The 24,428-nt window shown below is 71.6% G+C and overlaps 6 protein-coding genes across 6 annotated transcripts; 2 read left to right on the forward strand and 4 right to left on the reverse strand.

Annotated features, from left to right (window-relative positions):
* Positions 1-4: 4 nt before the first annotated feature.
* AURANDRAFT_24953 (hypothetical protein) lies at positions 5-589 on the reverse strand (the record flags this gene model as incomplete). The annotated part of the gene is made up of 1 exon (XM_009038078.1): positions 5-589. A coding segment is annotated over one exon (585 nt), but the record flags the coding sequence as incomplete, so codon positions are not given.
* A 174-nt stretch (positions 590-763) lies between these two features.
* AURANDRAFT_63538 (hypothetical protein) lies at positions 764-1,582 on the reverse strand (the record flags this gene model as incomplete). Its single annotated transcript, XM_009038077.1, has 1 exon — positions 764-1,582. The coding sequence occupies one exon, from the start codon at positions 1,580-1,582 to the stop codon at positions 764-766; it is 819 nt and encodes a 272-aa protein (XP_009036325.1).
* A 182-nt stretch (positions 1,583-1,764) lies between these two features.
* AURANDRAFT_25417 (hypothetical protein) lies at positions 1,765-2,733 on the forward strand (the record flags this gene model as incomplete). The annotated part of the gene is made up of 1 exon (XM_009037860.1): positions 1,765-2,733. The coding sequence occupies one exon, from the start codon at positions 1,765-1,767 to the stop codon at positions 2,731-2,733; it is 969 nt and encodes a 322-aa protein (XP_009036108.1).
* A 5,821-nt stretch (positions 2,734-8,554) lies between these two features.
* AURANDRAFT_63540 (hypothetical protein) lies at positions 8,555-9,232 on the reverse strand (the record flags this gene model as incomplete). The annotated part of the gene is made up of 1 exon (XM_009038076.1): positions 8,555-9,232. The coding sequence occupies one exon, from the start codon at positions 9,230-9,232 to the stop codon at positions 8,555-8,557; it is 678 nt and encodes a 225-aa protein (XP_009036324.1).
* Positions 9,233-10,838: 1,606 nt separating this feature from the next.
* AURANDRAFT_71470 (hypothetical protein) lies at positions 10,839-15,787 on the reverse strand (the record flags this gene model as incomplete). The annotated part of the gene is made up of 3 exons (XM_009038075.1): positions 10,839-12,105; positions 13,059-13,162; positions 13,853-15,787. The coding sequence occupies 3 exons, from the start codon at positions 15,785-15,787 to the stop codon at positions 10,839-10,841; spliced, it is 3,306 nt and encodes a 1,101-aa protein (XP_009036323.1).
* Positions 15,788-16,443: 656 nt separating this feature from the next.
* AURANDRAFT_71471 (hypothetical protein) lies at positions 16,444-23,199 on the forward strand (the record flags this gene model as incomplete). Its single annotated transcript, XM_009037861.1, has 6 exons — positions 16,444-18,330; positions 18,542-19,612; positions 19,741-20,501; positions 20,913-20,960; positions 21,641-22,112; positions 22,742-23,199. The coding sequence occupies 6 exons, from the start codon at positions 16,510-16,512 to the stop codon at positions 23,075-23,077; spliced, it is 4,509 nt and encodes a 1,502-aa protein (XP_009036109.1).
* Positions 23,200-24,428: the final 1,229 nt, after the last annotated feature.

Raw genomic sequence — 24,428 nt, forward strand, 5'->3', positions numbered from 1 at the left:
TCCCCACAATATTCGACGGCCGGATGTCGCGGTGGACGATGCGCGCGCTGTGCATGAAGGCCAACGCCAGAAAGAGCTGGCGCAGCACGTAGGTCCGGTGGATCGGCAGCAGGCGCCCGCTGACGATCGCGTGCCGGAGGTCGCTGTGCATGTAGTCGAGCGTCAGCACGACGTGGCGCCCGACGTCGCTGCAGTAGACGCCCCGCAACCGTCCGATGTTCGGGTGGCCGCAGAGCACCTGGAGGTAGGCGACCTCGCGGTACGCGCGCTGCGCACTCTGGCGGTCGCCGAACGCGTCGACGACGACCTTCAACGCCACGAAGCGCCGCCGCTCGCGCTCGAAGGCCTTGTAGACGACGCAGCGGCCCGTGCCGCCGCACTGGGAGCAGATCTCGTACTGGCGCAGGAGCGCCTTCTCCACGAGGGGGTACTCGGGCACGGACCGCGGGTCCAGCGCCGCCTCGGGCGGCGCCTCGCCGTCGGAGTCGCTGTCCGTGTCCTCGAGCCAGGCGGGGCGCTCGGGCTTCTTCTCCTCGAGCGTCTGGAAGAGCTGCGCGCGCGAGCCCCCTCGGGTGATGGCGGCGGCCATGGTCGTGTCTAGGGCTGCCCCATCAACGCCTCGGCGTGTTTTTTATTCGCGTCAACTTGGGCGTTTTCTTGAACACGAATTTTTCCGCGTCTCCCGCGGCGTCGCCACGATCGACCCTGGGAGCTCAGCGACGCATATCCATAAAAAGTGCTCCTGGCGTCCACAAAAAAAAACCTAGTAGTCGTAGGCGGCGGCGGCGGCGCGGCGGGGCCGGGACCGGGACCGGGAGCGGCGGCGCGAGGCCCGGGACGGCGGCGGCGGCGGCGTCACGCCGCGGGGCCGGGGCGTGCGCGGCGGCGGCTGGGAGCAGCCCCGGAGGAAGGCGACGAGGGGCGGCCGCTTCGCCGCCTTCTTCGCGGACGCCGCGGTCCGCCGCGCGTAGCGAGGCTTCGCGGCGAGGCGCTTGTTGACGGCGATCATCTCCTCGAGGGCCTCGTGGAGCGAGTCCCGCAGCGCGCGCTCCTTGACGAGGCGGCTCTCGTAGCGCGCGAGCCGCGCGTCCGCCGCGTGCCGCTTCACGAGCTCCGCGTCGGCCGCGGCGTCCTCGCCCTCGAGCGCCGCGAGGCGCTCGTCGGCGCGCGCGCGCCGGGCCGCGGCGGCGGCGACGGCGGCGTCGCGCCGCGCCTGGGCCTGGGCCCGGGCGGCCTGGGCCCGCAGCAGGTCGTCGCGGAGCGCCGCGACGTCGTTTTCCAGCGCCGCCGCGGCCTTCTCCTCGCGCTCGCAGGCCTCGAGGCCCGCCGCCGTCGCGCCGCGCACGTCGACGTGGGCCCGCTCGGCCCGCGCCGCGCCCGCGAGCTGCTCCAGGGACTGCTCGAGCTCGCCGATCTCCTGGCGCAGGAGCGCCGCGCGGCTCAGGGCGCCGTAGCGATCCCGGTCGAGGCGCCCGATCTGCCGCTGGAGCGACTTGAGCGCCGCGATCGTCGCGGCCGGGCCCGTCTCGTCGTCCGCCGCGTCGAGGGCGTCGACGTCCGCGACGACGCGCCGCGGGGACATGGCGTCGGCCATCATCCCGTTTGTGTTCGGGGCAGCCTTGTACAGCACCTTGGCGTAAACACTGTCGCTCGGCCGGGCCAAGGGGATCTTCAAGTACTTGAAGATCCCCTTGGCCGGGTGGATCCCACGTCTTCGAAACGTCTCGCAAAAACTTGTGGCAGCGTCCGACAATGGCTGCGCAAATGTCGAGCCTGTACACCAGCGTCACGGAGAGCGTCGCCGCCGCGCTGTCGCCGCCGGCGGCGCCCGCGGCGGGCAAGCACAGGTTCCTCCTCTACGGCAAGAACGGCTGGATCGGCGGCATGCTCATCGAGCTCGCGCGCGCGAACGGCGACGAGGTCGTGCTCGGCGACGCGCGGCTCGAGAACCGCGAGGCCGTGCTCGCGGAGGTCGAGCGGGTCCGGCCGACGCGCGTGCTCAACGCCGCCGGCGTCACGGGCCGGCCGAACGTCGACTGGTGCGAGTTCAACAAGCAGACGGTGATCCGCACGAACGTCATCGGCTGCCTGAACCTCGCGGACATCTGCTGGCAGAAGAAGCTCCACTGCACGCTCTACGCGACGGGCTGCATCTTCGAGTACGACGCGGCGCACCCGCTCGGCGGCGGCGTGGAGACGGCCTTCACGGAGGAGGACCGCGCGAACTTCGACGGCTCCTACTACTCGATGACCAAGGGCTTCGTCGAGGAGATGCTCCGCGCGTACCTCGACCACCTCACGGTGCTCCGCGTGCGCATGCCCATCTCCGACGACCTCTCGCCGCGCAACTTCATCACGAAAATCAGCAAGTACGAGAAGGTCGTCGACATCCCCAACAGCATGACCGTGCTCCACGACCTCCTCCCGTGCTCGCTCGAGCTCAGCCGCCGCGAGCTCGCGGGCATCTACAACTTCTGCAACCCGGGCGCCATCAGCCACAACCAGTGCCTCGAGCAGTACAAGAAGTACGTCGACCCGGACTTCACCTGGTCCAACTTCACCGTCGAGGAGCAGAACAAGATCCTCGAGGCGAAGCGCTCCGACAACGAGCTCGACTGCTCCAAGCTCGTGAACGCCCTCCCGGACATCCACACGGCCATGGCCGAGTGCATGCAGCGCACGAAGAAGAACCTCGACGCCCAGGGCTGGAAGCCCGCGCCGCGGGGGCAGTAGGCCGCCCTAATGTGATCGACCCCCGGCGACGCGTCCGAGGCAGCCTCGAAACTGTGAGGGGCTGCCCCGCCTCGAGCTCCGCCGCCGTCGAGGCCGGCGTCGCGGCTCCGCTCCCCGCCGCCGGCGGGCGCGAATCCGGAGCGATGGCCGACGTGCCGCCCTGGCCGCCGCTCCTGACGGGCTACCTCTACAAGCGCGGCAAGGGCGCGTCCTTCTTCGGTCGGAAGACGTGGAAGAAGCGCTGGTTCCAGCTCCTCGTCGCCGGGCCCGGGGCCGGGGCCGACGAGCCCGTCGCCGTGCTCGAGTACTACTCCGGCGAGCCCAAGTGGGGCCACGCCGCCGTGGGCCGCTACGCGCTCAACGACGCCTGCCGCTGCGAGCGGCCGAGGCCGCAGGACGTCCGCGCGCTCGGCGAGCTCGACTTCGACGACGGCGGCGGCGTCTTCCTGAACATCGTCGACGACTCCGAGGCCGAGCCGACGCGCCTCGTCTACGCGCCGACGTCCGAGGCCGCCGAGCACTGGATCCAGGCCATCGCGCTCGCCGTCGAGGGCCACCGCGACGGCATCGTCGACGACGACGTCACGGACCTCGACGGCATCAACGAGGAGTACGAGGCGGCCCACCCGTCCCTGGCGGAGAAGACGCCCGACGTCCCCGCCGCCGCGCCGCCGCCGCCGGACGCGCCGCCGCCGCCGGCCGCGCCGCCGCCGCCGGCCGCGCCGCCGCCCGCCGCGCCGCCGCCGCCGGCCGGGCCCGCGCCGCCGCCGCCCGCGGACCCCTCGGGCCTGCGGACGCCGGGCGGGACGGCCGTGCGCGCGCCGCGCCGGCGGTCGAGCTTCGGCGGTCTCAAGCCCGGCGAGGAGGCGCCGCGGAGGGGCACGATGCTCGAGCAGATGCGCGTCGCCCTGTCCAAGTCGATGGACGAGGAGGAGGGCGACGAGATCCTCGTGCTCCACGCGCGGCGCGGGGCCTGGCAGGTGGCGCCGTCGACGGCGCGGGCGCCGGAGACCCTCGTCCACGGCTGGGGCGTCGCGCTGGACGTGACGCGCGCCGTCGACTTGTTCGGCGACTACCTCGAGACGCTCGGCGGCGTCGTCGCGCCCCACGTGCTCGTCGCCATCGACGCCTTCGAGCTCAAGCAGGTCGGGGCGCGGTGCCGCCGGGCCGCCGGCGACGCCCTCGACCTCGGGGGGCTGCTCAAGGCCGAGAAGGCTTCGTTAGACGACGGGCCGACGCCGCTCCGCGCCGGGTCCACGGGCGGTCTCTTGCTGCGCGCCGTCGAGGGCGAGGACGACTACGAGGCCGGCGCCGTCGAGTTCGCGCGCTTCCTGCTCGAGGTCGTCGGCTTCCGGGGCGTCGTGCTCGTCGACGCGCGGCACGCGCTCCTGTACGAGCGCGGGTCGCTGACGACGCTGGCCGTGGACCTGTCGCCGTCGGCGGCGTCGTGCCTCGCGGTCTACGAGGGCACGCCCGTGGGCGCGGCGCTGGCGGCGCCGGCGGAGCTGGGGAGCGCCGTCGCCGCGGCCGTCGGCCGGGGGCCCGTCGACGCGGCGCGGCCGCTGGCGGCCGAGGTCTACGTGTCGGGGTCCGGCGTCGACGCCGCGGGCGGGGCCGCGGCCATCGTGGCGAGCATCCAGGCGGCGCTCGTCGACGCCTTCCCGAACCTGGAGGCGCGAGTCGTCGTGCCGCCGCACGCGAAATACGCGACGTGGAACGGCGCGAAGGTCCTTGCGTCGCTCGACGACTGCGACGCGGCGTTCCGGGGCCACACGGGCGACGCCGAGGAGGCGGATCTCGTCTTCGACATCCGCCACTCGACGGCGCGGACGCTGGCGCCCTACTGGCGCCTGCTCCGGGGCGTGGCGCCCGACGGCGCCGCGCCCGCGCGCGAGCCCGAGGTCGCGCGGGAGGGCGAACTGCTGGCGTTGATCGACGAGTTCAAGGGGAGCGACGCGCCCGACGCGCCCCACGCCGACTTCCTCGCCGCGCCCCACGCGCTGGGCAACCTGTGGCTGCCCCGCTGGGGGCCCTGGGGCTGCCTCCGCGACCCGCCCGACGACGACGACGCCGCGGGGTCCGGCGACGAAGAGGCGGAGGAGGGGCCCGCGGGGCCGACGACGGCGGAGAGCGTCGCGAAGCTCAGCGGCGTCGAGTACGTGGCCAACTGCGGCGAGATCGGCGACGACGAGTTCGCCCTCGTGCTCGCGGCGGCGACGTCCGTCGAGTCCGTCGTCGACGCGGTCCTCGCGCACAAGGACGGCCACCTCTTCAAGATCGACAAGATCGTCGCCCTCCTCGGCCGCGTCGACTCCGTGAAGACGAAGCTCGCCATCGCCGAGCTCCTCGGCCAGCGCTGCTCCGACCCGAAGCGCGCGTCCAAGGTCGTCGACCTCTTCGTCAACTCGAGCGACAAGGAGGCCGTCTCCAAGGTCTTCGCCGACCGCGCCAAGGTCCTCGCGCGCAAGACCTCCCAGGGCGCGTCGCCCCTCGCGCGCGGCGGCCGCGGCGGCCGCGGCGGCCGCGGCCGCGGCCGCGGCCGCAAGTAGGAGACGCCGCGATCTAACCTGGCGCGAGCTACCGGTGAGAGCTCGAGGCGGACGACGCGCCCCGACGTCGACTCGGGCCTCCCCCCGCACGCGCACGGACACCCACAACATCACACTTTACATCCCCGGCGGGGCCGGAGCACGTCCTCCCGCCAGACGTCGGCCGCGGCGTCCCAGTCGAGCGCGGCGCGCCGCGCGCGGCCGACGACGTCCGCGCGCGTCCGCGCGCAGGCCGCCGGGTCCGCGAGGAGCGCCGCCGCGGCGTCGACGAGGCCGTCGAGGTCGCCGGGCCGCGCCAGCGGGCAGCCCACGGCGCCGAGCGCCTCGAGCGCGCCGAGCGAGTAGGCGACGGGCACGACGCCGTGCAGCGCGCACTCCCAGCTCGACAGCGAGAACGCCTCGGGCACGCTCGACGGGAAGACGAAGAGTGCGCAGGTGCGGTACAGCGCCGCGAGCTCGCGCGGCGGCAGCATGCCCGCGAAGACGACGTCCGCCGGGAGCTCGCGCCGCGAGCCGCCGCGCGCGTGGTAGCCGTCCTCGTGGTGGCACACGACGAGCTTGAAGTCGCCGCCGCGGCCCTCCACGGCCGCGCGGAGCCGCGGCAGCGCGGCGAGGAGCGCGTCGAGGCCCCGCTCGACGGACACGGGCCAGAGCAGCCAGCCGTCCTCGCGTTTGTTTTCACCGCCGTCGAAGTAGCGCGGCACGCCGTGGGGCACGACGGTGGCCATGCGCCCGACGTCGTCGCCGCCGCCGGTCGGGAAGAGGGCCGCGTACTGGGCCGCGCGCATGGCCTCGGACGGGAAGACGACGGCGTCCGCGCCGCGGACCGCGAAGCGCACGATCGCGAGGAACGGCGCGCCGCCTCTTCTCAGCAGCTCGAGGTAGGCGCCGTCGTGGATCCAGTAGGCCACGGATTGGGTTCGTAGGGCCAACCCGCCCGACCCCGCCAATCGCTGGGCGAGGAGGAACTGGGGCAGCCGCCAGACGACGAGCGACGCGTACGCGGCCCAGGGGTCGAAGCTCGCCGTCGGCTCGTAGCGGACGCCGTCGACGACGCGCGGCGCGCCGCAGGCGCAGTAGACGACGACGGCCTCGCCCCTGGCCGCTAACGCTCTCGATAGACGGATCGCGCACTGCTCGCTGCCGCCGATGCCTCCGGCGAGCGACGCGCCGGACCACTCCCGCCTTTCTCCCGGGATGAGGCCGAAGCCGCAGTAGACCGCCACGCTCCGCCGCTCGCTCTCGTCGCGGCCCCGGAGCAGGCGCCGGGCGCCGTACCAGGCCAGGGCCAGGAGGCAGCGCGCGAGCTCGCCGACGAACGCGACGGCGGACGCGAACGCGATGCTCGCGTAGAGGTCCGGCGCTTTCGGCCGCGGCGCGTGCCTCCGGGCGGCCCGGGGCCGGCGGCGGCGCGGCGCGGCGCGGGGGCGGCCCGCGGGGCGCGCCCGGGGGCGCGGGGCGGCGACGGCGGCGATGTCGCCGCTGAGGTTGAGGAGCGAGATCGCCGCGAGCGTGATCGCGATGCCGGGCCAGTAGGGCTTCACGGACGGGCGGCCCAGGTTCAGCAGGGCGTCGGAGAGCGCGTCGGCGGCCATGGCCGCCACGTCGGCGGCCTCGCTTGGGGCTATTACCATCGTTCAGCGCTCGGCGCCGGCGCCGGCGGCGCGCGGCGTGCGGTTCACGACGTCGGCCGCGCAGACCTAGATTCACCGGCACAGGTCTAAAGTTCCCCAGGGGCTCCAGTGCACTGGGAAGCCGATCCGATGGGCAGCGCCCGACTTTGACGGCCGCGTTCGGCGGCTCGGTCCGCCGGGCGCCCCGGCGCCCTTCGAGCTCGCGCCGCGCCGGTGGGCGATCTTCGACGCGCCGCTCTCGATCTCGAGAAACGAGCACGATTTCGGGGCGAACGGGGCCTCTGGATCCGGGCCATTTCGACGCGTCGAGGGGCGATATGTCGGTCCTAGTGCAGAAAAAACACGGGGGCGCTGGTGCGATCGCACAGGGACCTTGTTGCGATGGGATCGCACCGGCGCCCCCGTGTTTTTATGTCCATCATCGCGCGCGCGCGCGTGGCAGCCCCGGCGGTGCGCGTCGAGCGCTCCGAGTGGTCGTGGCGGTCAGCGCCGGGCCCAGACGACGATCTACGCGGCTGAGGCACTCGAGGGGTGTCTGAGAGGGCCTCGAAGCGGTCGCGGGTGTCCCCAATGCGCGTTTCTCGGGTCGTTGACCAGGTTTGAGCCGCGGCGCGCGTCGTGCTTGGCAGCCCGTCCACAGCCGAGTTTCGGCATGGATGGCTGCTTTTCAGCTTTGGTCCTCCAGAGGACATGTTGGACGGACCCCTGATGCGCTGGGGTCCAGCGGGAGGGTCGCCAGGGGGTGTTTTGGCGCCCACCATAATCACTGTTCATGACTACTCAGAGAGTCCAATCGATCAATGGTCTATCAGTTGACTCATGAACTGTTTAAGCACAGTTGATTCGACTGAGCGGAGGGGGAGGTCAAGCGGGGCCAGGGCGTGGTCTGAAAGGCCTGCCGTCGGCCCGGGGGGGGGCGGCGCCTCCCTCGGCTCTCCCCCACCGACGAGTGCGCCCGTAGATGTCACCTGCGCCGGTGTTTTACGTCGACGCGCGCGCGAGGCGCGCGGGACTGGACAGCGCGCGCCAGGTCTTCGGCGAAGGCGTAGGTACGGCAGATGATGTCGCCGGGGAAGGTCTGCTTGGGCTCGGCGTAGCCCACGCCGCAGAGGCTGGCGCCGTGGGTCTCGGACGTGCACGCGGTTGCCCTGAAAGCCCGCCGCGCGGCGGCGAGCGATTCGGGCGCCGCGGTGAGTCTCGAGCCAGCGCGCTTCCATGGAGCGCGGCACGGTCGTGCGCCTCCCTCGAACGCGGAAGTCGGCGGCCTCGCGGGTCCGAACCCAGAGATGCCAGGGGGTGCCGAACCAGCGTGCTCGCGCACGACCTGAAGTCGCCGCCGCCAGCCGACACTGGATGGGACGGCCGGAATGCGCCACCGTCAAGCCGTGCACGGACAACGTCGCGCCGGACTCCCAGACGAGCAGCGGGCCCGCCATGGTCGGGCCGGGGGGGCAGCGACGACGGCGGCGCGTCATGCTTCACGAGCGGCTGGGCTGCTCCCTGGTGTACTATTTTTTAGACCTGTGCGGGGGCCGCGGGTCGGTGGACTAGGCCTTGGACTGGACTTGCAGCTTGTCGGCACGGCGACGAAGCATCCGCACCCCACGACGCACAGCACACGAAAACACCCGCCACGGTTTAGTTCGGGTGCCGGTCGAAGGGCGCCGTGTCGGCGTAGCACGCGTCGAAGACCGCGGCGACCGCGGCGTCCGGGTCGGCCTGGCCGGAGAGCGCGAGCGAGAGCGCGGAGCGGCGCTTGACGCAGGCCTGGTGGTGCTTCGTGATGCCGAAGCGGCCGCGGTTGATCTCCTGGCTCAGGTCGCACTCGCCGCTGAGCGAGCCCGCGCGGATCTCGCTGCACGCGTGGTGCCGGCGGTCGTTCCAGTCGACGTTCGCGCGGCACTGGTCGTAGGCGTGGACGAGCTCGTGGGAGAGCGTGCGGTCGAAGATGGCCTGGTTCGGCACGTGCTCGGCGACCATGAGGATCTTCGGCGCGTAGTCGCGCTGGCCCGGCGCGTGCGCGGCGAAGCCGCCGACCATGGCCATCGACTGGCGGCTCGCGGACACGCACTGGACGAAGGATTCCAGCGGGCCCGGGTCGCAGCCGAGCTTCCGGACGGCCTCGACGAGGAACTGGACCCGCGTGTTCTGCGCCAGGGCCGCGTCGCGCAGCCGCAGGCACCGGCCCAGGGCCACGCGCTCCTCGGCCGTCGGCGGCGCGTCTTGCGGCGCCGTGGGTTCTGGCGTGGGTGCGTCCTGCTGCGGCGTTTCCGTGTCGTCGCTCTGGCGTCGCATGAGCTTCGTGGTGCGGCGCATGGTCGAAGGCGAGCAGGCAATATAGCTCGGCTTGGAGGCGAGCAGCTCTCGACTAGTTGTTGAAGGGCAATGCTGAAGTCGAAAACGCTTTTTTTGGACCACGCGATGGACTTCACCGATCTGAGGCTGCCGTGATGGGGGCTCGCCGCGCCGCCGTCGCCGCGGCGGCCTTCTGCCTCGCCGCCCTCGCGGGCACGGCCCTGCGCCGCCACACGCAACGCGCCACCCTGAGCCTCGCGGCGCACGACTACGCGCGCATCGTCGAGGGCACGACCGTGCGCATCTACAAACGAACGCACGCGTCGGCGAACGCGTTGAAGGACGCGACGTGGGCCATGGACAACCTGGGCCTGAGCTTCTTATTCAACACGACCTACACGTGCTCCGACGACTCGCCCGGCGACACCGCCGGCGGCACGCCCTGCGCGGAGCGGATGATCGTCACGGGCCTCGCGGACTGGGACATGCACTACTACCAGTCCTATATTACGCCCATGTGGAACATCTCCGTCAAAGACTGGGCCGACGAGTGGACGGCGTCCCACTTCCCCGGCGGCGCGGCGCAACGGTGGAACGCGTGGACGCCCATGGGCGTGACGTTCTACGCGCCGACGCTCGCGCCCTTCCTCGAGACCTGGGCCGCCGCGGGCGTCGCGTCGCTGCGGCGCAGGGCGGGGGACCTCTACTCGGTGCGCGTCGTCGTGCCGCACACGGGCCACGTCGTCGAGGTCGTCTCGAACGTCACGGCCGACGCGGGCTCCTTCGGCGCCTACGCGGCCGACGAGTGCGGCGCCGCGTCCGTGCCGACGAGGACCGTGGAGAGCCTGGCCAAGTACTGGATGGCCATGGGCGGCGAGCTCGTCAACTCCGCGGGGCTGCCCGATCTGTTGGTCGTCCACGTGACTCAGCCCGTGGCGGAGCGCGCCGACGTCGCCAAGCTCGGCGACTTCATCGCGACCTACTCGGGCGCATCCGTCGACGTCGCGGCGACGGTCGGGGATGCGTGCGGCTACGGCGAGTTCACTCTGCCGCTCGGGCCCTACGAGAACGACTTCTACGTACCCTTCGACTACGCCGTCGGCATCCGATCCGTCTGGAACCCGGCCATGCCCCTCGACCGCGTGAAATTCTACGAGCACTACATGGCCGACGCCATCGACCACCTCGCGGGCGCGAACCAGGGCTTCTCGCGGTACATGGACTGGCACGTCGGCCTCATGATGCTCGCGTCCGACGGCGCCGACACCTGGACGTCGCTCGAGGCGAACGCGGCCGCGCTCGAGGCCGCGGGCGTCGGCTTCCACGACGGCGGCGACGGCTCCGAGGGCTCGAACTGGTCCCGGGGCGCGTCGGGCCTCGGCGTCGAGTTCCACGGCCACTACAGCCGCGGCGGCGAGGGCACGCTCCTCGGCGAGTACGGCAACATCAACTACTGCGCGCCCCACGCGTACGGCGCCGACGACCTCTACTGCCCCGCGGACTACGACGCCATGTGCGACGAGGCGGGGTGCTAAGCGGTTTTATCTCGAGTCGGGATGCCAGTGCTCTCTCTCGACAGCTCGGTCGGCAGCGCGCTGATTCTACGACCCCTCGCACGAAGTCCTTGTTACGAGTCGAGGTTCTCGGACATGCGCGCGAGGCTCGCGTCGACGAAGGTCGCGGTCCACTCCGCGTCCTCCTGGATGATGTTGTGGTTCGCGTCGTCGAGCACGAGGAGGCGGCCGTCGTACTTGCCGGAGACGTCCGGCAGCGGCGGCTCGAGCCCCCGGGCGACGGCCTCGGCGATCTTCTTCATCGTCGCGACGTGGCGCGCGTTCGACGGCGGCCCGAAGGTCGTCGACATCGTCGACGCGCCGCCCGCGGCGACGTGGACCTCGCATTCTATTTCGTCGACGCGCTTCCACGCGGCGGGCCCGCCGAAAGCGCCGCTGTTGAGGTAGACGGAGGCCTCCGTCTCCGGGTCCATGGCGAGGGACACGGTGCCGTCGTCGTGCTCGATGAGCCCGTGGTCCAGGTAGCTCTCGAGGACCTTTGGCTCCCACTCCTTGCCGAACGCCGTGCCTTTGAAGTACGCGCGCGCGTCCGCGTCCGAGGGCCAGGCGCTCCGCCGCTTGAGCGTCGTCTTGATGAAGGGCGACGGGCCTTTCGCGTCCCGGGGCGCGGGCGGCGGCGCGGGGTAGACCATGGGCTCGAAGCAGCACAACCCGGCGAACGCGCCCGGCCGATGCTGCTCCGCGTGGAAACAGAGCTGCGCGCCGATGGAGTGCGCCACGGCGAAGGCGCGCCGGCCCGCGTCGGGGCCCCGCAGCGCGTCGAGCACGTCGAGCACGTCGTCGCGGCCCACCGTCGCGAGGTCGTAGCGCGTCTCGCTCGCGCCCTCTCCCGGGCAGCGGCGGCTCCGGCCGTGGCCCGTCCACTCGAGCGCCGCGACCTCGAAGCCGGCGCCGCGCTCCGTCGCGAGGTCGTGCCACTCTTCTAATGCCGGGATCCAGACGCCGGCGTTGTAGCCCGTGCCGTGGACGACGACGGCGAGCGGCGCGTTTTTGTCGAGCGCGGTCCCGAGGAAGCCCCGGAGGTAGGACACGCCGCGCGCCGTCGTTTCTCGTGTCAATGTGAGCGGGCCGGGCGTGCGAGCGAGCGCGGAGAGGAATTTCAGGGACAGCCAGCCCTCCTTGCCGGCGCCGGAGACGCGGGCGCGCTCCGTCCCGTTCTCGAGGGTTTCGAGGGCCAGCACCTGGACCGTCGTGTCCGCGGGCATGAGGCCCGCTTTCGCCGACGTCATAGCCGGGCCGGCGCGCATGAGCGCCTCTTTCAGCGTCGTGGCGGATGCTATTGGAGGAGTGGTGTCGAGGATGGCGGCCATCGTGAGAGGGCTTGGGGCAGCGTCGGCTGCAGGTTCGGCTGGTGGTGCTCTGAATCAGTTCAACATCCTCTGAATCACTTCAACGGTGCCACGGAGGTGCGCTTCACCCACCACGGGTGGCCTCGCCACGAAGCTAGAACTACGAAACACACTCTCCGCCAGCACATCGCAATCGCACACGTGAGTCCACCCGCTTCGTGCAAGCGACACCTCTCCCCACTCTCCCCCATCCACCCTACCAACACCGCAATGCAACCGCGCGCGTCCTCGCGCCGCGAGACGCCGCGCGCGCCGCGCCGCGCGCCACGCCACCCACCACGCCATTGCAACGCGCGCGCCACGCACCACCACACCGTCGCACCGCTCACCCGCCCGCCGCGCCCACCCACCACCTCCCCCGTGCATTGCACCGCCACCCGCGCACCGCCGCGCGCGTTCACGCGCCGCGCCGTCGCCCGAGCCCGTCGGCGCGGCCGTCGACGTGCCCGAGTTCCTCGGCGCGCCCGGCGTGCCCGTCGTCGAGCTCGTCGGCGTGGCCGTCGGCATCACCGTCGTCGAGCCCGAGTTCGTCGGCGCGGCCAAGCCCGTCGGCGTGCCCGAGCCGATCGGCGCGCCCGAGCCCGTCGGCGCGGCCGTCGACGTGCCCGAGTTCCTCGGCGCGCCCGGCGTGCCCGTCGTCGAGCTCGTCGGCGTGGCCGTCGGCATGGCCATCGGCGCGCCCGAGCTCGTCTCGGCGCCCGAGGCCGCCGGCGAACCCGAGCCGGTCTCGGCGCGCTCGAGCCGGTCGGCGTGCCCGTCCCCGAGCCTCCCCCCGTCGAGAGTCTCCCGCTGCCGCCGCGCGCGCCGCGCTGACTCACGAAACCCGTAGGCACCAACACGATGAACTCCAAGCTCGCGCTCCTCCTCCTCGCGCCCGCCGCGGCAATCTCATTCGGCTCCAAGAAGGCGACGACCGTCGCGAACCCCTTCGAGTCGATGCCCGGCGGCTTCGGCTGGGCGCAGTCGAAGGGACTAGCGTACTCGTTTGGCAAGCCGTTCAGCCAGGAGAAGTTCCCGGACCTCGTGCCCTACGTGCAGGAGGCGGAGATCAAGCACGCGCGCGTCGCCATGCTCGCGGCCGTCGGCTTCCCGCTGCAGGAGCAGTTCCACCCGCTCTTCGGCGGCGACATCGACGCGCCGTCCTACATTTCCTTCCAGATGACGCCCCTCCAGACCTTCTGGCCCATCGTCGTCTCCGCCATCTTCCTCCTCGAGGCCAACACGGCGCTCCAGACCTTCAAGGACCCGACGGAGGCGCTCTGGGCGCTCAAGGAGGACCACAAAGCCGGCGACTTGGGTTTCGACCCGCTCAACTTCGGCGCCAAGGCCGACCTCCGCGCCCAGGAGCTCGCCGTGGGCCGCCTCGCCATGCTCGGCATCGCGGGCATGGTCGCCCAGGAGGTCTCCACGCAGGCGTGGCTCTTCACCTGGTTCGAGACCATCTAGGCCCCGACCCCGCCGTCGTTTTCTCGCATCGCCGGTCCGCGGCCCCCACGGTCGCGCGCCCCGCCTGTGTCCCCGCTCCTCTGTGTCTAATCGCCTACTGCTCTTATCTCACGAATTCGCTCGTCACACTCGATCCCTTTGGGCTACCGGAGGCGCGCCGCCGGCTGCACGGCGCGCGCGCGGTCGTCCGCCGGCTTCGCGTAGTGACGTGGCGGCGCAACCGCGCGGGCAGCAGACCCGTGAGCACATTACGCGCCCCCCTCCCCAACAACCCCCTTCCGCGGCTTCGTGGAGATGGGCTGCGTCGCGTCGAGCGCGCGCTCGAGGAGCGTCCGGAGGCGCCGGCGGAGCGGGTCGTCGTCGGACGCGACGTCGACGCGGAAGTTCGGCCCGTCCGCGCGGAACGTGCACGTCGCGGCGAGGTCGTCGAGGGTCACGGCAAAGGCCGCGACGGCGGCCATCTTCGCGTCGGACCTCGCCGAGAGGTTCGACGCGGACCGGTCGCGGCCCTCGCCCTCCGCCGGCTCGTCGTCCGCCGGCGCGTCCGCGACGCGCTCGTCGCCGAAGTGGTCCACGAGCGCCGCCCTCAGGAAGGCCGCGGCGTCTTTGGCGCCGTGGGGGTCGTCGGCCGCGGACGCGTCGGGCACGCAGCAGGGCCCCGTCGTGAGGAGCGCGGCGGGCGACGACTGGCAGTGGAGCGCGACGCAGACGACCGCGTCGGCCACGACGTCGCCCAGCGGGCTCGCGTCCCAGGCCAGCACGAGCTCCCGCGCCGCGTCGGCCTGGACGACGTCCACGCGCACGCAGCCGCCGACGTCGAGCGACGCCTCCGCGCCGGTCGCGGCCGCCGCTTCCTCGACGTCCGCGAAGGTCTGCGCCAGCAACGCCCGGAAGACGCCGACGTCGCTCGCGAGCTGGAGCCGCAGCGTCTGGCGCAGGGACGTCACGCTCAGGGGCGACGACTCCCGGAGCTCGTCGTCGGCGTAGAGCGTGCACCGCAGGTCCTTGGACACCAAGATCCCGGACTTGACGACGCGCCGCTTCTCCGGGGCCGCGTCCGCGTCGTCGGCGCGCCGCTTGTGCTTGAAGGGGTCCTCCTCCCGCGCGCCGACGCAGGCCACGCGCCGGTCGCGGGCGAAGCGCATGTTCACGGCCTGGCCGTTCTCCGGCGACGACACCGTCGGCCGCGACTCCGACGGCCACTTGCCCGTCTCCTGGACGAGCTTCCCCTTGAGCCGGCTCATCTCGTTCTTCTCGCCGTGGACCAACACAATATTGTTCGGCATCGTCGACTCGACGAACTGGAAGTTCTGGAAGTAGTCGACGTGCGCGCTGAACGAGATCGACACGACGGTGCACCGCCGCGGCTGCGTCCGCCCGTCCTGCGTCTTCACCTCGTCGGGCTCGCTGAGGATCTGTTTTGCTAGAGTGCCTTCGACCGAATACCCCGCAATCACGACCCCGTTGCGCTCCGACGACGCCCAGCGGTCGAAGAGCTGGCGGCTCACGCCCGACTGGAGCATGCCCGGCGCCGCGAGGACGACGACGGGCCCCGAGTCGTCGAGGTCGTCGATGGACGCGAGGTTCTGCACGTGGTCGAACTTGAAGGGGTTGGAGATGTCCATCTGGTCGCGCACGTGCATGTTCATCATGTTGATGTAGGTCTGGTAGACGCGGAGCGCGCGCGAGGCCATTTTGGAGGCGTAGAAGACGGGCACGCGCTGCAGGTCCTCGCGCTCCTTCCAGTACTCGTCTAAAATCAGCAGCAGCTCCTGGGCCCGCCCGAGAGCGAAGACGGGGATGAGGCAGCGGCCGCCGCGCTGCACGATGCGCTCGATGGTCGACGTGAACAGCGCCTCCCGGACGTCGCGGCTCTCGTGCTTCTGCGTGCCGTAGGTGCTCTCCATGATGAGCACGTGGGGCTCGAGCGTCGGCACCTCCGCGGGCACCAGATGCCGGTCCTCCTCGAGGGAGTAGTCGCCCGTGTAGAGCAGCCGGACGCCGCCGATCTCGATCATGAACATCGCCGCGCCCAGGACGTGGCCCGCGTTGTAGGACCAGAAGCGGATGCCCTCGTGCTCCACGACCTGGTGGAAGTCGACGAGCTCGACGCGGTCGCAGCACCGCGCCAGGTCCTCCTCGTCGTAGAGGCCGCCCTCGCCGCGGTCGTCCTGCGGCAGGAGGCGGATGTAGTCCGACAGCAGCATGCGCATGACGGCCTTCGTCGGGTGCGTCATGAAGACGCGGCCCTGGAAGTTCGTCTTCTCCGTGATGTAGGGCACGCCCGCGGCGTGGTCGATGTGGAAGTGGCTCACGAGCATGAGGTCGACCTCGCTCAGGTCGACGGTGTCGAGGAAGGGGAGCGCGTCGAGGCCGCTGCGGCCCGGGTGGATGCCGCAGTCCAGCAGCACCGTGCGCCCGCGGAACTGGATGAGGTGGCAGGACCGCCCGACCTCCTGGCCGCTCCCGAGGGGCGTGATCGTCAGCGTGTCCTCCAGCGGCTGCGCCGCCATCTGTTTAGCGGCGGCGCCGGCCGCGGCGCGGCGGCGCGAGCGCGCGGGCCTTGCGGGTGCGCGTCGCCGGCGTCGCGGCGGCGGCGATGCGGGTGGCGGCGGCGCAAGCACGGTGCGCGCGCGGCGCGAGGTGGCGGCGGCGGCGGTGCGGCCGGCGAGCTCTCGATCGGGCCTGGTCATCTTCGCCGGCAGGTGATTGGTGAAGCTCCCCTTGTCGCAAACGGCAGCATCCTCTCCGTCGCGCCGGCCGAGCACCGCGACCAAAACTGTCGGCGCCGCGCTGGGAGAGCGTCGTCGGTAGTGGCAGGCCTGACCGCTGGGTCGTCGTCCAGCTCCTTGAGATCTCCGGAGTCGTCGCGGCGGCGCCGCCGACCGCCAAAACCGGGCAGCCTCGCACAAAGGCGGCAGCCCGCGCCATGAAGGGCTCCAACTCGCCCAAGTCGCGCCGGCCGCCCAAGTCGCCGACGAGCGGCGTGAGCTTCGGGCGCGGCGAGACGCCGTCGTCGCCGAGCGTGCGCTTCCGCGACGAGACGCAGGCGTCGCTCGAGGAGCCCGGCGGCGGCCTGAACATCCGGAGCGCCGGCGGCGGGGCGCCCGGCGCGCTCCGGAGCTCGCTGAAAAAACGGGCGTCGCCCAAGGAGGCGCAGCTGCGGCCCGCGCGGCGCGCGTCCGTCGTCGCCGTCGACGACCAGTCGTCGCTGCCGGGCGTGCCGGACCGCGCCGAGGAGGTCCGCGCGTGGTCGCCGGGGGTCCCGGTTCGCTTCTCGGGCTCGGACATGAAGAGCCTGAAGAAAGAGCCCGTACCGGACCTCGCGCGCGAGAAGCCCGCGGCGGAGCGCTTCGCGACGACGGCGAACATGGCGAACTTGATCAAGCTCGGCATCGGGAAGTTCGGGAGCAGCTCGGGCTCGCGGCGGCCGTCGGGCGTGTCCGAGTTCGCCGAGGAGGACGAGGAGGAAGAGGAGGACGACGACTCCGAGGAGCTGCGGAAATCGACGCGGCGCGGGAGCTCCTTCCGCGGGTCGAAGAAGAAGCTGTCGTTCTCGGCGCTCGCGCGGCGCTCCGCGGCGCGGTCCTCCGCGCGCGAAGCGGACCGGCTCCGCGCGGAGTCGTCGATCCGCGACGCGGAGCGGCGGACCCAGGTGCGGAACCTCGAGGCCGTGGAAGCCTTGGGCGTGGGCGCGGGCGACTACCGCCAGGACGGCGACCTCGCGGCCTACACGCCCGAGGCGCTGACGAGGCGCCAGCGGCTGCGCCACGACGCGGACGTGCTCCGGCTCATGGGCGCGTTCTTCGACGCGCTCTCCGAGACCTTCGAGAAGGTGGAGAAGCACGCGGGCAAGTTCACCGTATTCCTCAACAAGGGCAAGCACGAGGCGGAGAAGCGCCGCGAGGAGAAGGCGGCCGACGCCGTCGCCGCGGCGACGGTCCGCGAGGTGTTGCGCGAAGACGACTCGTCGGCGCCGGCGCCGGCGCCGGACCCCTTGGTCGCCGAGGGCGTCGCGCGCGCGACGTCCGCGGGGGGCTACGAGGAGCTCGTGCCGCGGGAGACCCTGTTCGACTTCGAGGTGGCCATGTGCAAGGCGCTCTTCGATCCGTTGGACTTCGACCTCGCGGAGGTCCGGCGCACGGTCGACGACGAGCTCCGCAACGATTTCGGGGATGCGGTCACCGTGGGGCGGGAGGCCTTCTACGACTCCCTCTTCGAGACCGTGGACGTCTGGGCCGAGACGTGCGAGGCCGCGGAATACGCGTCGCTGCTGGAAGATCTGCACGCGCGCGTCGTCGAGGGCCTGAGCCTCAAGACGCAGGAGCGCAAGGACCGGGAGGCGCTGCGCGCGCTGGTCGCGCCGGCCCTCGAGCGCGAGCGGCCGACCCTCGGCGGCGCGCTGTCGGAGAGCGACGTCGAACGGCCCGAGTCGAAGTGGGGCCTGAGCCGCGACGCGTCGCTGGCGTCGACGGCGGCGGGCGCCCTCGAGGAGGAGGACACGCACAGCGCGGCGTCGCGGTCCTTTGTCCGGAACTCCTTCGAGGCGGGCGACGCCGCGCCGCCGCGCGCGGGCCGCGGCTCGGACGCGGCGACGATCGCTTCCGACCTCCGCGCGTCCGTCGTCAACGTCGAGATGGGCTTCGTGCCGACGGCGCCGCCGTCGGAGCGGGCGGACCTGCGGGGGAAGCTCCACGGCGAGGCCGCGCGGCGCGTCCGCGAGCTCGGGCGCCTGCTGGAGCTCGTGCGGGTCACGCACTGTGCCGAATTCAACCACTGGTTTGGGTGGTCCTGACCAAACTTCAGAACTCTCTAGCTCCGTCAAATCGATGTCGATTCGACTGATTTTTGGACGAATCGATTGCTCTCGTTGCGTTCTCGAAGCACGGTAGAAGAGCTCGCGTCGAAACCGTCGCATACGCGCACATTGAAGTCGGGTTGAATATTTGATTTCCACACAGGCCACGCAGGCGCGGTTCCGCGGCGTCGTCTTCCGCCGGTTCCGCCGGCGCTGGATCCGCAAGCTGCGGCGGCGGCCGAAGGCGCGGCCGCCCGTGCGCGACAGCGACACGTGCCCCGAGGATCTCAAGGGTCTCTTGAGCGTGCGGAACGTGCCGAAGCCGCTGGACCCGCGGGCGCCGCCGGAGCTCGCCGCGGCGATGTCCCGCGTGCTCGTCTTCGCGGCGATGCGCGAGGCGCTCGCCGCCGGGGGCTGGGCGCGGCCCCTGGGCTGGCAGATGGATGTGGCGAGCGGCGGCGACGTGGCCGACTGGGCGCTCTTCGACGACGCGACGACGCTCGCGAGCTCCGCGGCGCCCGCGGGCGCCGCGACGGCGGAGGCCTGCGAGCTCCTCGACGGCGTGCTCCGCCGGCTCGGCCGGCGCGTCGACTGCCGCTTCGATGTCTTGGCCTCCTGGGGGCTGCGGGTCCTGGCGGACCGGCGCTGCCCGGCGATCGTCGAACGGGGCGACGAGCCCCGGCTCACGTACCCCTGCGGCGTCGTCGGCGTCGGCGGCGTCGACGTGCGCCACGGCTACGAGTTCCTGGCGACGCTCGCCGCGGCGGAGCACGCGTCGACGAAGCAGTCCTACCTCTTCCGCGGGCTCACGCCGTTCGCGCGCGCCGTGCTCCCGAAGGAATTCGAGACCGCGCAGCGTTTAGGCGAGCTCAGCAAACCGTCGACGGAGGGCGACTCCCTCGGCCTCTTCCGCGGCCTCGAGGGGACGTCCGTGTCGTCGCCGCAGCCGTCGCTCGAGCTCGAGGACGCCATCCTGCGGACCGCGGACGACGCGCTCGCCGAGGCGCGGGGCGCGCTGGAGGGCACGGTCGGCGACACCGCGGTCCGCGAGCTCTTCTCCCACGACCCGTCGGCGCCCCGGGGCGTCGTCGTGACCTTCGCCTGCTGCGACGACGACGACCTCGCCGCGGGCCTCGTCGCGGACGTCGAGGGGGGGCTCTTCGCGCCCGCCAGGGCAGCACAAGAGAGCGAAATTCCCAACTTCAAAGGCTCATATCTCGGCCATTTTCCACTCGTTTCGGCTGATTTTTGGACGAGTGATCATCTCTCGGAACGGCCTCGAACGTGAACGTCTTTCTTTGGAACGCGCGCGCGCGGAACACTCACGTTGAAGCGATGTTGAATCACCCTTGTGCTGCCCAGGCGCCCGCGTCCGGGCTCCCGCCGCCGTCGCGCGGCGACCGCGCGGCGCTGCGGCGCGTCGCGCGCGCGCCGCCGGACGAGCTCCTCGGACGTTTGGCCGACTTTTTGCAGACCTACCGCGAGGACCGGAGCGTCGCGTCGGCGCCCGTGGAGGGCGAGCTGAGCCTGCCGCGCGCGATCCGCGCGACGGCGCGCCTCAACGAGACGCTCGCGACGTCCGCGACGTCGGCCAAGGCCGCCATCGAGGCGCTGGGGGGCTTGAAGGCGCGGCGCGACGCCGAGGAGCGCAAGCTCCGGGTCTACGAGCGCCGGCTGCACAAGGCGCCGCCGGAGGTCGTCGTCGCGCACTCGCCGACGCCCCTGGTGAAGCTCAACGAGCTCCTGGACACGTCCGTCGACGCGACCTTCGCGACCTTCGAGACGCGGCGCGTCAACTGGAGCGAGCAGCTGGAGCTCGGGCGCGTGTCGCCGACGTCGCGGACGCGCCTCTTCCGCGAGGGCGGCTCGAAGCCGGGCACGGCGCACTCGTTCGACTCCGAGTACCGCGGCAGCTCGGCCTACTCCGTGTCCCAGTACCGGCTCGACACGGCGCCGGGCGAGCCGACGGCGAGCCCGCCGAGCCGCCGCCTCGACTCGCCGCGCGCGCGGAGGCCGCCCCGGCCCCGGACGAAGCTCGAGATCGCGCTCGCCGTCGACCCGAAGCTCGTCGAGCCCGTGAAGACGCTCAGCCGCGTCCCGACGACGCCCGCGAGCCCGCGGGGGTAAGGTTCGGCGGTGCCACACACAAAGAACGGTTAGGTCGCGTCGGCGACGGCGCCGCGGGCCATGGCCGGCGCCGCGGGCGGCGCCGCGGGCGCCGCGGCGACCTGGGGCGGCGTCGGCGGCGGCAGGTCCACCGTGAGCTCCTTCGGCGGCGGGTCCGGCACGTGGACGTCGACGACGCGGCCGTCGGGCGCCGCGACCTGGAGCGTCGCGCCGCCGGGCGTGCCTGTGTGGAAATCAACCACTGGTTTGGGGGGTCCCCACCAAACTTCAGAACTCTCTAGCTCGGTCAAATCGAAGTCGATTTGGCTGATTTTTGGACGGATCGATTGCTCTTGTTGAGTTCTCGAGGCACAGCCGAAGAACTCGCGTCACATTGAAGTTCGCTTGAAGATTTGATTTCCACACAGGGGCGTGCCCGGCGGTACGGCGACGGCCATCGTCCCAGATGCGGGGTCGTAGCTGGACGAGAGAGCGGCAGCGTCGTTCCCCGGCGCCCAGGAAAAGAGGATCGCCGGCCCCGCCCAGCCGTTGGGCGCCGCGCAGCGCTCGATGGCGCGCGCCTGGATGCCATGCGGCTCGAAGAGGGCCCGCCGGCGCCGGCAGAGCGCGTCCGCGTGCACGGCCCAGTCGCGCCGCGCGCCGCCAAAGCGGCCGACGCAGGCCACGCAGCAGGGGCAGCAGGACTCGGCGCCCGTGGGGCCCAGACCCGGCAGGTCGCCGAGCTCCTTGGCGAAGGCGGCCCAGGCGCCCGGCGCCACGCCCCGGTGCCCGAGGCCCGCGGGCAGCCCCACGGACGACATCCTGTGGGCGCTCTTGGCGCCGCCGCAGGGGCGCAGGTCCTCGTGGAAGAAGACCGTCGTCGACGCCAGCGTCTCGTGCGTCTCCGGGAAGTCCATAAGCCGAGTCGTGGCCGTGGATGCCCGAAAGTTCAACCACGACAAGGGAAGCCTCAACGTCGCTGCTCCTTTGCCCGAGGTCGGCTCGGCGCAGTCGCCGCCCGCAGCGTCGCGCCGCGGCGCCCGGCACCTTTGCTCGAGAGGCGAGCATCGGCTTCGGCCGTCGCCGCCCGCAGCGTCGCGCCGCGGCGCCCGCACCGCCCACCCATGCGGGTCTCCTTCAGCGCCCAGACCCGCAGCGACGGCGAGACCTGCAGCTGGTGCAAGCTCGTGGGCGTCCAGGACGTCGAGCGCACGAAGCTCACCTACTGCCGCCCCTGCTGGCGCGCGCGGCGGGTCTGCGTGAACTACTGCTCGCGGCGGTGCCAGGCGGACGCGTGGCGCGCGGGCCACAAGGTCGAGTGCGCGTCGACAAGCTGGTCGCCCGCGCAGCACGGCAAGCACGACCCCGTCGTCCGCGCGTACGTCGCGCGGCTCACGAACGACGTCATGGTCCGCACGCTCATGTGGCGGCGCGAGCCGAGCTACGCGAAGCGGCTCTACCTGAACCGCGTCCTGCCCTACCTCCTGACCTACGACGCCGACGTGCCGCGGGGCTGGGCCCCGGAGCCGCGGCTCTTCCGGCCGGAGCTGCGCACCTACGTGTCGCGGCTCACGAACGAGGTCGCCTGCTACCTCCTCATGTTCCGCCGCGAGCGCCGCGTCGCCCGCGTGCTCTGGAAGGAGCGGATCCTGCCCTTCCTGCTCGACGGCGGCACGCGGCCGCCGCCGAGCTGGCGCGGCGCCGGGCCCGCGGCGACGCGGCCCCTGCCCACGGCGGCGCCGGGAGCTCCAGGGCCTTAAATTCGATGACGTAGGATACGCGGCTCGCAACTCTGCTCTCCGTCGGCAAAGCGCGGCGGAAGTCACCGTTCGACGAACCCTGTTTCTTCGGGTCCTGCCCGCCGATCGCGCCGGGCTCCGCGGCGCGTTCGCGGCGCGCCCCACTCCGCGAACGACGTGTTGCACGCCTGGTCCGACCCGTCCGCTGTGTCCGTCAACGACGAAGGCCTCGACGAGCGGTGCCCGCGGTCGCAGTGAGGGCACTGTGAAGCCGATCCGAAGCCGGCTTCGGCACGCTTCGGCTTCAGAATCAAGGTCCCAGCGCCATCAACACTCGTTACCGCCCCGAAACTATGCGCTACACCGTCCCCGCACTCATCCTCTGTGCCTCGAGCACTTCGGCCTTCGCCCCCAACGCCGCCGCGCACCGCTCGACGGCGCGCGCGTCGGCGGAATCGCCCGCGGACCTGGATACGTCGAAAGCCTTCTCGCCCTGGTCCAACACCCACCACGAGGAGGTCGTGGCGGCCAAGGCCGAGGCCTGGATGGAGACCCACAAGCAGTCGCGGTCGGCGCCGCGCGCGCCGCGGTCGGACCCGCCCGTGACCGCCGCGGAGGCGTTCTCGGCCAAGAGCGTCGTGATGTCGCCCGAGGACGTCGCCGCATGGAAGGCCGAGGCCTGGTTCAAAACGCTCAAGGCGTCGAAGAAGGAGAAGCAGCTCGCGAGCCACAAGGCCTTCTTCGCCGAGCTCTCCTTCGGCGCCGCGGCCGCGGCGTCGACGGACGCGCTCTTCCCCGGCCTCGGCGAGCCGGCGGCCCCGAAGACGACGCCCGCCCGGTCCCTCGCCGAGTAGGCCGCCGCAGCATCCCACGCTTCCCCATGCCCCCGACCCCCGCGCGCGCCCCGCGGCGGTCTCGACGACCGCCGCGGACGAGCCGCCGCGCGCTTCCGCCCCTGTATAAAGCTTCGATCGCGACCCCTCGCGGCGGTGGCTTGCGTGGGAATCTCCCACTCTCACCACCCCCCGGAGGTCTCTCCCGCCCCTGCGACCCCGCGAGAAATACCCTGGGCGACGGTCGCGAGGATCGCGTCGAGCGCGGGCCCGCCGCCGTCGACGCGTGCGGACAAGCCATCGCCTGTTTTAGGTTTGGCCTCTCACGGAGGCTTCTTCCAGGCTCACCATCGGGCCTCTCACGCGAGACGCGCGACGCCTCGTAGGCCTCCTCGTGCAGCGCAATGCCAGGCGTAATGCAAAGCGTCGCTCTTTTGGGCCAAATAAATTTAAAGCTGTGAAAAACTTGGCATGGAGGCGCCGCCTGAAATCTGCGCGGCCTTGATTAACGGGGACATACCTGTGCTAAGATCATATTTATCGGCAGGCGGTGACATCAACTCTCACGTGTCCTGGGGTAGGGCACGACAACACACTCTCTTGATGGATGCGATGGCAAATCCTAATCGACCTCATCAATACGAAACGATTCGATTTCTACTAGAGCGCGGCGCCGACCCTAACATCGGAGGAGAGCCTGTTTATCCTTTGCATCTTGCCCGCGACGTACAAACGGCCGAGCTCCTCCTCGCGAACGGCGCTCGCGTCGACGCTCAGAGCGCGCATTCTCGCTCTACGGCACTCGCTCTATGGCTCGAGCTCTTCGGCTCTCGCTCTACGGGTCAGGATTCGGAACTTATCCTCGTTCTGCTGAGGCACGGAGCTTCTCTCGATGTGCGCAACGCGTCTGGTCACGATGTCCTCGAAATCGCGCAGCGTCTAATACATGTTGTTGTCCAGCCAGAGACGTCTCAAGCATTGGAATCCACGATCGCCCTTCTCACCGCCGTGCGCGCCGCGGGCTCGTGGAAGCGCTACTCTCGCGAGCCTTCCGTGAAGCTCTGGGCCCTGCGCTACCTCGCGCTCGCCGGCCGCGCGCGGGCCCCGCCGCACTTCATACGCCTTTTCGGCGCGGCCCCCATCCCCAAGGGCGCCGCGCGGACGCGGTCGAAGCGGCTCGTGGGCACGCCGCTCCCCGACGAGGTGTTCGCGCACGTCCTCGGCTTCTGGGACGGCAACCACTAGCCGACATACTTGTAAGTCCCCCTCAGCCACCGTGACTCGCCGATCGTTTAAGTCCCTAGTTGGTGCGGGCGGCGGCGGTGAGGAGCGCGCGGGCGTCGAGGAGCGCGTCGGTCTGGGCCTGGACGGC

This window comes from Aureococcus anophagefferens (assembly GCF_000186865.1).
Source record: "Aureococcus anophagefferens unplaced genomic scaffold AURANscaffold_7, whole genome shotgun sequence".
NCBI classification, from domain to species: domain Eukaryota; class Pelagophyceae; order Pelagomonadales; family Pelagomonadaceae; genus Aureococcus; species Aureococcus anophagefferens.